Source organism: Phlebotomus papatasi, chromosome 2, assembly GCF_024763615.1.
Source record: "Phlebotomus papatasi isolate M1 chromosome 2, Ppap_2.1, whole genome shotgun sequence".
Taxonomy (NCBI): Eukaryota; Metazoa; Arthropoda; class Insecta; order Diptera; family Psychodidae; genus Phlebotomus; species Phlebotomus papatasi.
Genome location: NC_077223.1, coordinates 68,106,899 through 68,119,737, shown reverse-complemented (window position 1 = coordinate 68,119,737; position 12,839 = coordinate 68,106,899). Strand labels below are relative to the sequence as shown.

Below are 12,839 nucleotides of genomic sequence, written 5' to 3'. Positions count from 1 at the left end.
AAAGTTTTTGAAGAACTGATATGGAAATAAGTTTAAAAAGCAAGTGTGTCCAAAAATGCATAAATGCTTGAATCTTAATTGGGAAGATTTTCCACTTTAGGAACTTTTAAGGTTATAGGTTATGTTAAATCTAACCTAAGAAATCAAGACGTGACGTATAACCTTTTAATCTACGACTTAGTCGAATATTTTATCACTAATTTAGTTCTGTGAATTTTCATTGTATCAAATTCTAACCTCTGACGTGTAGAAAATCCTGCCCATTAAAAAAATATTTCTGATGTTTCTTCTATAGAATTATTAAGTGCATTTTTCATTTTTGAATTAAAGAAATCTACTAAGCTACATTTAGTTTGCAAATTTTCTGCTATAGGATGATCTTTTCGAGGTTAAATCATACATAACCCTATTTTTTACAACAATCCATTTACTGAATCTGAGAATTATGCCTAAAATGTTCACTTGAAAGGAAAAATTTCGACTATTTTCAACACAAAAATTTCCACATTAGACTATTAAAAAAATTCTAGGTTATATCAATTTACAGCATAACCTCACTTTGCAATTTAACCTCTGGTTTGACTTTTTTTGCTGCAGATTCATTGAAAGAATAAAAATTAAAGTAAAAAAAAACTAACAAAGAATTATTGTCTAGGCTGGTGATTTTTCTAAGAAGAAATAGATGACATTTCTTAAAGAATAAAATAATTTTAGAGACATGAATTCAATTTATTTGTCTTTTTTGAATAGTTTTATGATTTTTTTAAAGAGTAATAAATGAACTCTATTCAGCATTTTGCTAAAAAAAAAAATAAAGTGAAGAAACTCAAATTTCTTTAGCGAGTAAAAATTCACAAAAATTTCAATTTATTGGAAGAAGAAATAAAAAAAAGAATATAAAATAATCATTTTGTCAAGTGTGTGGTTTTTCGTTGGAAGATATTAAAAAAAAAGCGATAAGAGAGAAAGAAGCAATTAAAATAATGAAAGTATTCATAAGATAAGAAATATTCAATATTTTAAATGACAAATCAAAGAATTTTCAGTGAATTCTCCAAGAACCTTAAATTTAAGTGAGTTTTGAGAAAACATTCTAATAATGATATTGATATCAAAATTGCTGCATCTATACTTAACCATTTTTTGGCTTTCAAAATTATGCTTCTATAAAAAAAAAAACTACGAAACAACAAAATATCAATTACTAGTGTGTATTAATGGTAGAAATTATACTCTAAAAAAAAGAAAACAAGAGCTTTCCCAATTGAAATACAAAATTGATTTGATCGTGGTGGGAAAGAAAAAAATATTGGATTTTTAGACATTACTACTTTGGATCTTAAAGAATTATATTAAAAGAGAACATCTTTTTGGTAAAAATTTACTCTAAAAAATTGTAAGGAAATTTTCTCGTCTGTCTATCAGACACTAATTGGATGTATTTCTGCACGAATATTGTACAAATGACTGAATAAATGACGGTAGAGAATGTTCCTAAATGACTTGGTTTTATTTTATTTGGAAAAATATTTTATAGATTTTTTTAATGGCAAAAAACAAACGATCAGTAAAAAATTCTAAATGAGCAGTAAAAAATTAAAAAAAAGAGCAGTAAAATATCTAATTATGGTCAGTAAAAAACTTAAATCTTTACAAAAACGGGCCTAATTTACATATTTAACATTAAAAATTGTTTCATATACACGGTAAAAAATTTCGGCACGTATTTGTTCCAAAAATTAGCTCGTCCACGGACACCATAATTTTTGGCATAATCTTGTTCATTTTATAAGACTCAAAAAGATACCCAATATTACTAACGAATTTGTTCCAAATTGTAGCTCGTCCACGGACACCATAATTTTTGGAACAAATTTGTACCTTCTAGGAGGAACAAAAAGATACCCAATATTAGTAACGAATTTGTTCCAATAAATAGCTCGTCTAGTATAAAAGCGTATCCCTCCTCCTCTCACACTCAGTCACCCGTCACCGAAGTGAAGAGGATGCCAAATCTGTGGAAATTTTCGTGCTACATGGTTTCACTTTTTTAATTCGAGATTCCGTTCCCCTCTTGCTGCCAGCACTCGCATATGATTTCGTCATGCACGCGTCTGTATAAAACACTCTTAAGTTGATTCTTATTTGATGTTCCTTATGAACTTTCGCTACCGAAATCCATCCCGACTGAAGTATAGGCCTTAACTGTAAGACGAAATCACTTACACGGATTTGTTCCTGACAATGGGAACAAAAAGATTCCCCATATGAATAACAATTTCGTTCCAAAAATTACCTCGTCCATGGACATCGAAAATTTTTGGAACAAATATGTTACAGATGTAGGAATAATATTGTTATAAAAAATATGTACCAATTTGTTCCTGACAATGGGAACAAAATAGCCGAGTGCAACAAATTCTGTTCCAAAGTTCGGGAACAAATTTGTATAAAACGAAATCAATTCAAATTTGTAGACATTCCACTGTATCAAAACGGTTCCAAAAACAACTCTAACAAAATTATAACTGTATTTTTTAACGAAACTGTAAAGACTGTAAAGAAAACTTTTTGGAACAAACAAATATCTTTTCTAGGTACAAATTGATTCCAAAGAAATTTGTTCCAAGGAAAACTTGTTCCAATATTTTGGTCAGTGTCCAAAAGTTTTTACCGTGAGAGTGAAAAGCCCTTTATTTTCCCTTAACCAAAATTTGGACGATAATATCACTGTTTCAAATTTTTTTGTTACTGATCAATTTTAACTTTTTACTGCTAATTTATTCAATGCCTTTTTTAATTTCTGATCCTATTTGTGATCGTTACGAAAAAACTGGCAAAATGCATCTTGAAAATTTGAAAATTAAATTTTTGCGATTGCAGCGCTACGGTACCAATAGGAAATAAAATGCAATGGGAATCGTCCTAACCTCACTTTCTCTGCCCAAAAGTGCTCCCAAACAGAGATGAAAATCCCTCGATTATTCCTATTTTCCAGTGTTAATGCAATAAGAAATCACTGTAGTTATGTCCTTCCGCGAGTGATAAACCTAAATAGAGTAAAATCAGTGAATGTTATATCTCAGTATGCTTGGAAATCGAGAAATCTTTCGGTGTTGTCGCGGTACTACTCACAGGATCCCGGGAGTAGTGATCCTCCGGTGGAGAAGACACATTGCAATGTAGGTACGATAGGACACATTGACCATGGAAAAACCACCCTCACAGCTGCAATCACAAAGGTTCTGGAGAAAGATGGTCTGAGTAGTTTTGTGTCCTACGACGAGATTGATCGGGCACCGGAAGAAAAAGCCCGTGGAATCACAATAAATGCCTGTCATGTGGGCTATCGGACGAAAAATCGCCACTATGCCCATACAGATTGCCCTGGACATGCGGATTATGTGAAGAACATGATTTCAGGGGCTTCTCAGATGGATGGAGCCATTCTCGTGGTGGCTGCTGATGATGGTCCTATGCCCCAGACCAGAGAACATCTGCTGCTGGCAAAGCAGGTAGGAATTGAAAAAGTAGTTGTGTATATTAATAAGGCAGATAAAGCTGATGAGGAGATGATTGAATTGGTGGAATTGGAGCTGAGAGAGCTCCTGGAAGATTTTAGGTTTGATGGAAATGGGGCTCCTGTTGTTGCTGGCTCAGCCATGGCAGCTCTGAGTGGGGATACTTCTCCAATCGGAGAGGATTCCATTAGGCGACTACTGGAAGCTATAGACACCTATTTCCCAACTCCTACTCGAGACATCACTTCACCATTTCTCCTGCCCATTGATAATGCCTTTACTGTTCCCGGAAGGGGTACTGTGGTAGTGGGCACCATTAAAAGAGGCATCATGGTGAAAAATGCCGAAGCTGAACTTTTAGGATTTGGTGAAAAAGCCAAGACGACACTGGGAGATATTCAGATCTTCCGGAAGAGTGTCCAGAAGGCTGTGGCCGGGGATAATGTTGGGGCTCTGTTGAGGGGCATTAAGATCTCCACAGTGCAGAAGGGAATGCTGCTATGTGCAGCTGGAAGTGAGAAAATCTCCAATCACTTCGATGCTTCAATGTATTTACTGGCCAGGAGCGAGGGTGGGAGATCTAAGCCACTCACGTCTAAGTACATTCAGCAGATGTTCAGTCGAACATGGAATGTTCCTTGCCGAGTGGATTTAGGTGAGATTCGGGGGCATTCTGCGGCTTCCGGAAAGCATTTATTTCAATTTTTGAACTTCCAGTTGGTGTCCATGATATGATGATCCCTGGGGATCATGGATCTGTGCGATTGACCCTCCTCCGGCAAATGGTAATGACCGTCGGACAGCCCTTCACGATCCGCGAAAATGGAGCTACTGTGGCCACGGGAGTGATCACAAAAGTTCACCAATCTGTTCATCTGCCCATGAATAAGTTATCCAAACTTCAGGTTAATGCTAGCTAATTTATTGTCCCTGAGGGACTTTTTTAATTCAATAGAACACAGTCAAGAAAAAAAAACTAAGATTTTTGATCTCTCCGGATGATTGGGGCTCTTTTCTGAGGTAGGACTGAGGGGAGAATTTGCCATCGGGAGGGAGGCCACACGATACACGTCGCGCGGGCTGTCACGAGCCCCAAAGCAACCGGCCCGAAGGTATTGCTGTCCAAGGAATTGCCAGTGTTGTCTCCCTCAATCCAAAAATGTCCTTCCGGAACAGTGACATAGGGTTTGAAGTAGCCTATGGTCGAAATAACATCGCCCTCGAGGGCTACGACACGCTTCAGGATCTTCTGTTCGGGATTTTTTGGGGAGATGAGGCTCACAATGTCTCCGCGATTTAACTCGAGATGTCTAATACTCCAGCGCGACAGGAAGACATAATCTGTGTCCGTTAGGCCAGGATTAAGGGCTGGCTGCATTGACGACCCTTCAAAATGTAAGTAATTACTAATTATAGCTACTCTGGAGAAGCCTGTTTATCTTCCCGGACTCACCTTCAACGCGTGCAACATAACCTACAATGTCCAGGAAGGCTAGACCAATGGGAATTCCCGCGAGGGCAGATTTTAAAAAGTAGGGAATTCCCATTTGTTTTTCACTTTGTCCAGGAATACTCTCTCATGCAGATACAGCAGGGATTTTAGAGATGAAAGAGACGGAGACTTCCCAGAGGCAGGTCAGAAGGAAACCTGCTGATAGATGTCAGGGCAGTCGCACAGAATTCTGACAGTTCCGTTTGAGTGAAAAATGTAGAGAAAAGTCCCCATGGGAAGAAAGTGCAGAGAAAAGCAATGAATTTTATCCAATATTTCACCCCAATTTTGGCACTGACCCTCCTAATTGATGATGCCCTTGCTGGGGAATACCGTGAGTATTGAATTATATCCCAAAATTTCTGGACAAATGCCCAAGAATCCCACCCAATTTCAGGCCAATTCAATTTCACGTCAAATTGTCGCGGAGGCGGAAGCGATACGAATCACCAGAAAATTGTCTTCCTGGAGCAGGGAAAGGCTGCTCTGTTGAATGAATCGTGGAATACAAAATTTCTCCCATTGGAGGACATACAGTGTATGGTGATGATAAATACAACAACGAGATATTCGGGATTGTTTGCCGTTATCCAGAAGCTCAATTTTCGCACAAAGTCAAATGGGAAGAATGAGTGTAGGGATTATATTCAGGTGAAGTACGGCGGGAGTGATAAGACGCCGAATGTCTGTGAAGAGATTGGCACAGAGGAGACACCAGCCATATCCTTCAACAGCCCCACGGGAGAGATGAGCATTCAGCTGCATATTGGTGGGAAGAATCCGGAAGATGTGGAAGAATTCATTGAAATCTCAATGGTTCTCACCAATTATCGAGGTAATTATCACATTCCGAGAATTCTAGTAAATTGGCTGGAGAACTTTAATAGATGAAAATCGAAGCATATTTTGCTCTGTTTCTTATTAATTGATTTTTCTAGATAAAGATTAGGATTTATTGATATCGTCATTTGCTTTTTTTTTTAGAGCGTTAACCAGATCCGTTTACGGTATTTCAACAATAAAGGAATATTTTGTATTTTGTTATCTGAATTTGTTTTATCTCTTTTCATGATCATTTTATTTTTAATTATTGGATTTTAATGACGTCAAATATTTGATTGCAAAATGTTGATAACCGAAGTTTTGGTTAATTAAATTTTTGAGATCCAAAAGACATCAAATATTTGACTACAATTTTTTTGATCCAAAATTTTGATCATTAAATTTTTTCAAACTCAGAATTTTGATGCCTAATTACAGTAGGTGTCAAAAGTTTGTTGCTTCATGTATGTTCGGGAAACCAGGTGCAAAAAACGATAGAGAAAAGTATTTTTTAAAATTTTTCTTTTTGTGAATTAATTGCCTGTAATCCGTAGATCTTATTTCTGTATTTCGAAAAAATTATTTTATTTTATTTCATATAAAAAATATTTGTTTTCCAAAATTTGTTCATTATTTGTGCGTCAAAAGGGTCAAAAGTTTGTTGCTTCATTTGAAAAGTTACTCAAAATGGTCAAAAGCATGCAACTAACTTAAAAAAAAACCAGCTATATTTTGAGCTTATGTCATTTAAGAGGCCTGCTTCATAAATTGGAAGACAGTTGGTTATTGAAGGGACACAGGTCCTTACTGTTACAAAAACAAACCCATTTTGAAAGAGAAAGGGAAGAATGTTTGGGTGGCTCGGAATATTCCATTGATAAGCAAGACCAATCTGTATAAAAGGTTGTAGATTTACTTGAAACATGTAAAACAAGTAAAGCTACAACCTTTTAACCAGATTAGACTAGCTAACCAATGGAATATTGCTTGTCATCCAAATATTCGGACCATTTTCTCTTGATTTTTATAACAGTAGAGACCTGTGTACCTTCAGCAACCAACTGACTGTGAATTTTTGGATCAGATATCATAAGATACCTATCAGTGATACTTATAATGCTGTTATCGACCTACTGAGTCGAAACCCTAGGATTGCCAGTAGCGTTTTTTAGATGTGGCCGTACCTTATCACCATATATTTTGACGATTTTATGTATATCCTGTAGAGATTTTGTATAAAATTAAACAATTGACGACGAAGATTCATTCTGGCAGTATATCTGGACAATTTCCCTTCTTTTAATTTTTTGTAATTTGCAATTTTTAACCTAAATTATAAATTATCAAAAAAGATTATTTCTTGTTATTTATCAATACTTTTATATACATATATTGTCCATTGACAACTTTAGAAACATACAAACTCACCATATGCCTCTCAAATGACATAAATTCAAAATGTAACTGGTTTACATAAAGTTGGTTCCATGTTTTGACCATTTTGAATTAGTTTTTTGAATGAGGCAACAAACTTTTGACGAATCAAAACTGATCAATTTTCGAAAAACAATAATTTTTTTTATATGAAATAGAATTAATTATTATTATTTTTTATAAATAAGATCTACGGATTACAGGCAACTAATTTGCAAAAAGAAAAATTCGAAAAACTAACTTATTCCATCATTTTTTGCACCTGGTTTCCCGATCATACATGAGGCACCAAACTTTTGACAGCTACTGTATTTGATCACAAAATTTGGGCCCGAAAATTTTGATGATGAAATATTTTATTGCAAATATTTTGAGTTTCAAAGTTTTGATGATTAATTATTTGATTATAAAATTGTCTAGTCCAAATTTTTGGTCATAAAAGTTTTTACATTTTTTCATTTAATTTTTAAATTAACTAAATTTTTAGTCATTAAATTTTAAAACCCTAAGTTTGTATGGCTAAATATTTTTAGTCTCAAAATTTTGATACATAGAAAATGTGAAGAATTGTTGAGAAAATAGTGTCTACGGTGGTAGTGCAATACAAAGCTATGAACTGCACTTAACGTCTTCATTCAAAGTACGTACGTAGATTTCGTACCTAGGGTAGATTCAGCCCTTTTGGCCATGTAAGCACTTTTGGTCACCTAAAGTAAAATCACATTGTAAGACAATTATGAGTTTATTTAGAACAGGAAAATGGGTCTTATTTCGTGACCTCTAATCTAACGAATCAGAAAACCATATTTGATTTTGTATCGACTTGATTAATTCTAAGTTATTGAAAGAAATTATCGACAAGGTAAACAATCACTAAAAAACATGGAATTCTTAAGAAACTTGTTAATGTTAGGAGAAATTGTTTTGCATTATTTCATATTTTTGATGAAAATATTTGATGTTATTCAAGGAAAGTCCATTTCTTAATTAACTAAATTTTATTGTGATATCATCCTTAATAAGATTTTCTAACAAATTAAATGAAAATCGGATGTGGCTAAAGGAGTTTACTTTTTTCGGCTATGTAAGTACTTTTGGCCATTCATTTTCCCATACATTTTATACGTGGCGCGCCTCGCGAATTTCAGTAAAAACAATCGTGACTTTTGACTGATTTATACATCAAATAGAAAATGTGCAAAAGAAATTTAAAGAAATTAAAATGTATCCTAATTATTGTCCATAAACATTGTAGACGTGAGGAAGGAGACATCCAATCTTCGAAACGTCGTAAGAGGTGGAAATAGAGAAGTTTAAAAAAAGGTCTATATCGTGTTTTTTTTGACTATAAATTAGTTACCTAAAAAGACCGAGAATACAATTAAATAGAGAATGTTAACGGACTATCGTGGGGGAATTGCCGTTTAGCTTCAGTGAAAATTTTCGGAGGGAAGCTCCGTCCGGACGCGACAACACAAGCTGTGGAGTCTTCAACCCAAAAGATCAAAAAACTCACTCTTCTCCAGAGCTTTCGACACGCTCCGTGTCTTCCTCAGTCGCTGGGAAAGAAGGTTTTACTAAGAAACCATTTCATTGTTTTTTAACAGTGTATTAATTTTGAACTTACCGAGTGATGTCGAAACTGGGTTTCGTTATTTGGGGGATCCTACAAACTTGGCGGGAGAAAAATTCCAAAAAAAACACGGCAGAGCAGATCGTTTTTAGACCATTAAGTTTCAAATAATGTAAACAGTCATGAAAAAAGTAGTCCATTGTTCCTTAAAACTTCAGTTGTCTCCTGATGATAGAAGAGTATTTGGTGCTGTGTCTCCGAGATATTTATATGATAATTTGTAAAATTGTAAAATCCTTGTCCACCTTGTAATTAATGTAAGAAAATTTTCTAATCCAGAGCACCCTGGAACCCTCCCTCCAAGTTTGTAGGATTCCCAAAATAACGAAATCCAGTGATCTTTGACATCACTCGAATAAGTTCAAAATTGATACACTGTTAAAAACTGTTAAAAAACAATGAAATGGTTTCTTAATAAAACCTTCTTCCCCAGCCATTGAGGAACAGACGGAGCGTGTCGAAAGCTCTGGAGAAGAGTGAGTTTTTTGATCTTTTGGGTTGAAGACTCCACAGCTTGTGTTGCCGCGTCTGCACGCAGCTTCCCTCTGAAAATTTCCACTGTTAACGGACTACAGTAGACTCTCTCTCAAATGGGCATTTGGGGCGAAATGTCATCCGGTTTAGCGATAGATTTGGGCGGCAAAACCTTTGTAAATTCCACAAAAAGCGCTCAATTATAAAGAATCACGTTAAAATAGAAAGAACTACACCGAATTTGAGCGAATTAGCTTCATAATTAAGCGTGAAAATTGTCAACAAAATTTGACGCCCGATTGAAAAAGAGTCGATTGAGTGAGAGTCTACTGTATGTGATATGGAAATGTCAAGAAAAGAGCAATTGACCGGACCGAACGGGCAATTGCTTTTTGTTCAAGATATTTATATTTGGCCAATTTTACTAAAATATCATTTTCTTTTTAAAGAATATTGTCTCAGAGAACGGAAAAAACATCAAATTGATGCAAAAATTGATTTGGTGCCGCAATTTTTGAATATTTTTTCCTTGTGTAAAAAAGCAATGAAGGCGTAAAAAAGCAATGATCATGTAGAAATGCCTAGTCTGTTCGATGTGATTATGTTACTGTAATGACTATATTACGGAAATAAAAATATTAGGTGAGATTCTTAACAATCTCACCTACTATAATCCTAACAAAATTTCATGTCCTCCGATCGCGCTCAAACTTGGCCAAAATGTGTTTCGCCACTTCCTGATCACGAATATATGGGGGGCTAAGTTACGTTCCCGGCCGGCCGGCCGGCCGTCCGGCCGCTCTTTGGAGCTTAATAGCTCCTAAACTAAAAAAGATATCGACTTGCGGTTTTCGGCAAAGGTTATATATCGCATGAAAATTGCAACTTGGTGCATTGACCCCCCACCCCCACCCCTCCTTCCGCCATTTTGAAGACCCCCCTTTTTTTGTTTTCTCAATAGCTCCGCCCCTATGGCATCGATCGGGCTCAAATTTTAGTATGTTATAGCTGGGCCTTAGAGCTTTCCATCAATACCAAACTTAAGGTCCCCCGACCCCCCTGACCCGAGCTATAAGGGTCCAAAAAAAATTTCTTAAAATGGCCATAACTCCGGTTCTAATTGTCAGAATTTAAAAAATGAGGGCTTTTTGGAAAGCTCTCGTGAAATGCCACTTCCTCTTCTAACATCGCAAGTTCATAAAACCACCGCTAGAGGCACTATTATTATAAAGAAAATTTTTAAATCTTAAAAGTTAAATAACTCAAAAATTCCTTATGCAATCGGGCTGAAATTTTAGTATGTTGTAGCCGTTGATTATACCTATCAAACAAAAAAAACCTTAAGTCGATCCATAACCCCTGACCCGAGCTATAAGGGGTCAAAGTTCGAACATTGACCGGCCTCTATCTCCGGTTCTAATTAACATATCGACATAAATTTTACCTTTTTGGTTTCGTCTCGATGAGCACTTTCAGATGGAAGTTCAAAAAGTCACCACAGGTGGCGCTGCGATAGCGTCAAAATTCATCGAAATTCAAAATCATTTTTCTCAAAAACGGCATTGTGCAAGTTAATGAAATTTTAGTATGTTGTAGCCCAGTCTAGGACGTTTCCAAAATGGTGCGTATGTGCGCTGTGGTTTCAATAGAACCGGAGATATGAGGGGTCAAATTTCACGAAATTCAAAAAATCATATCTCCGGTTCTATGTGACCGATTTTGATGAATGAGGGCTTAAACGAAAGATCTCACCAAATGCTACAACTTTCTAGAATATTTGAACTTCGTGGGACCAACACCAGGGGCGCCACAGTCGAAAAACCAATTTCAATATCACATAACCTCAATTATCTCGACTGTCGCTGAACCGATTTTGATGATTACTTCAACATAATTGTAGAGCACATTTGTCTCTACATTTCGTCCATACATCATTTTCCGCTCAGACTACGCTATCACTCCGATTTTGCCGTTTAAGTGTGAAAAAATTGATTTTTCCCATAATAACGCTTTGAAATCACTCAGATGCCAATTTGACTGCCTCTACTCCACCAAGACACTTAAAATAGGGTTTTAAATGGAAAGTTCCACAAAATACAACAATTCTTTGATATAGTTGAAGTTCAACAAGTGACTACTTGGGGCACTCTGGATGAAAAAACGAGTTAAGAAACAAAAAACCTCGATTATCTTGGCTTCTGAGTAATCGATGAGATCATGTTCTATGGAAAAATTATAGAGAACATTCTGGTCTACATTTCACCCATATAACACTTTTCTGTCAGTTCATCCAAATCCTTGATATTTTGGTTTAAATACAAAATTTGTACAATTTCACGAATTTGATTCAAGATAACTGAATGGCGTCTCCCAACTTCAGCTCTAAATCGAATTTGCATGCACTCCGAGTTAGCTCACGTTAAGAATCTCACCTACATAAGCCGGTTAGGATTATCTGTCCCTTTTAAGTGGATTAGTCATAAACGATCCAGATAGCGAAGCGCCCGGATTAGCACACTCGACTATTGTAAACTAGAAGTTAGTTCAAATCATCAATCAATTAATTTTTATCTAAAATCTAGAATCTAGACTATTTGCAACTCTGTCGAAAGACAATTTTCCAGATCTAGATTAATTTATATTCAATTTTTTTTTAAAATAATTTCCGTAGATTGCGATGATACCTTCGCCTATTCGTGTTTTCGCAACAACAAGGGATGCATCCCCAATGAGTATTACAGAGACTCCGTGGTGAATTGCAATGCTCCCCTTTGTGCCGACGAAGTGTCCTGCCTCGTGGGTCAGCAGAGTGTGATGCGAAAGACGCTAAATTCATCCAATATTGCCTTAAGTGCCATCACCAGCTTCATTTTCACGGCTGTGGCAGTTGGTGGTTGCCTGTGGTGCTGCTGGAAATACAGATTTTGCCTTGAAGAGTGCTTTGCGGGTCCACCGTCAACAACGGCAGATCAGCAGACAAATACTGTAGCTACGCAGGGGGCACCAATTGAGCTCCAATTGCCTCCGACGGCAGGATCAACACAGGGGCAACAGTCAAGTAGACAGGAAGATAAAGATCTCCCGCCCAGCTATGATACCCTGTTCCCTGATAAATAGTGCCAATTTCTTGTACGTACAAAGGGGAGGGGGCCCTGGGCAATTGTTTATGTTCATAGGAATCTCACATTATATGGGACGAATCCATCCATTTTTTTTAATGCATCTCGCCAGGATTATTTGGCTATCACAGTCTGAAGGAAAGACATGCGGTGTATACTTATAAATATTTCTGTATATTTTTAACGACTTTTTCTCGTAAGATAAGAACTATTTTTTCTATGTGTATTAATAAATTGTGACAAGATAATGTGGACCAAATATTGTGGGATTTTTTTTTTCGGAAAAGCAACCTGGAAAATTGGAAAACAAATGAGAGGCAGCTTGCGGTGGAGAAAAAGTGAGA

The 12,839-nt window shown here is 36.2% G+C and overlaps 3 protein-coding genes across 3 annotated transcripts; 2 read left to right on the top strand and 1 right to left on the bottom strand.

Annotated features, from left to right (window-relative positions):
• Window positions 1-2,909: 2,909 nt before the first annotated feature.
• LOC129803974 (elongation factor Tu) lies at window positions 2,910-4,441 on the top strand. The gene is made up of 2 exons (XM_055850880.1): window positions 2,910-4,176; window positions 4,239-4,441. Exons 1-2 carry the CDS (start codon window positions 2,967-2,969, stop codon window positions 4,439-4,441), a joined length of 1,413 nt encoding a protein of 470 aa, XP_055706855.1. The 5' UTR covers window positions 2,910-2,966.
• On the bottom strand, window positions 4,422-5,176 carry LOC129803976 (mitochondrial inner membrane protease subunit 2). The gene is made up of 2 exons (XM_055850882.1): window positions 4,975-5,176; window positions 4,422-4,907 (listed from the first exon to the last, which is right to left on the bottom strand). The coding sequence occupies exons 1-2, from the start codon at window positions 5,066-5,068 to the stop codon at window positions 4,498-4,500; spliced, it is 504 nt and encodes a 167-aa protein (XP_055706857.1). The 5' UTR covers window positions 5,069-5,176; the 3' UTR covers window positions 4,422-4,497.
• A 60-nt stretch (window positions 5,177-5,236) lies between these two features.
• On the top strand, window positions 5,237-12,754 carry LOC129803975 (uncharacterized). Its single transcript, XM_055850881.1, has 3 exons — window positions 5,237-5,347; window positions 5,411-5,848; window positions 12,048-12,754. The coding sequence occupies exons 1-3, from the start codon at window positions 5,272-5,274 to the stop codon at window positions 12,491-12,493; spliced, it is 960 nt and encodes a 319-aa protein (XP_055706856.1). The 5' UTR covers window positions 5,237-5,271; the 3' UTR covers window positions 12,494-12,754.
• Window positions 12,755-12,839: the final 85 nt, after the last annotated feature.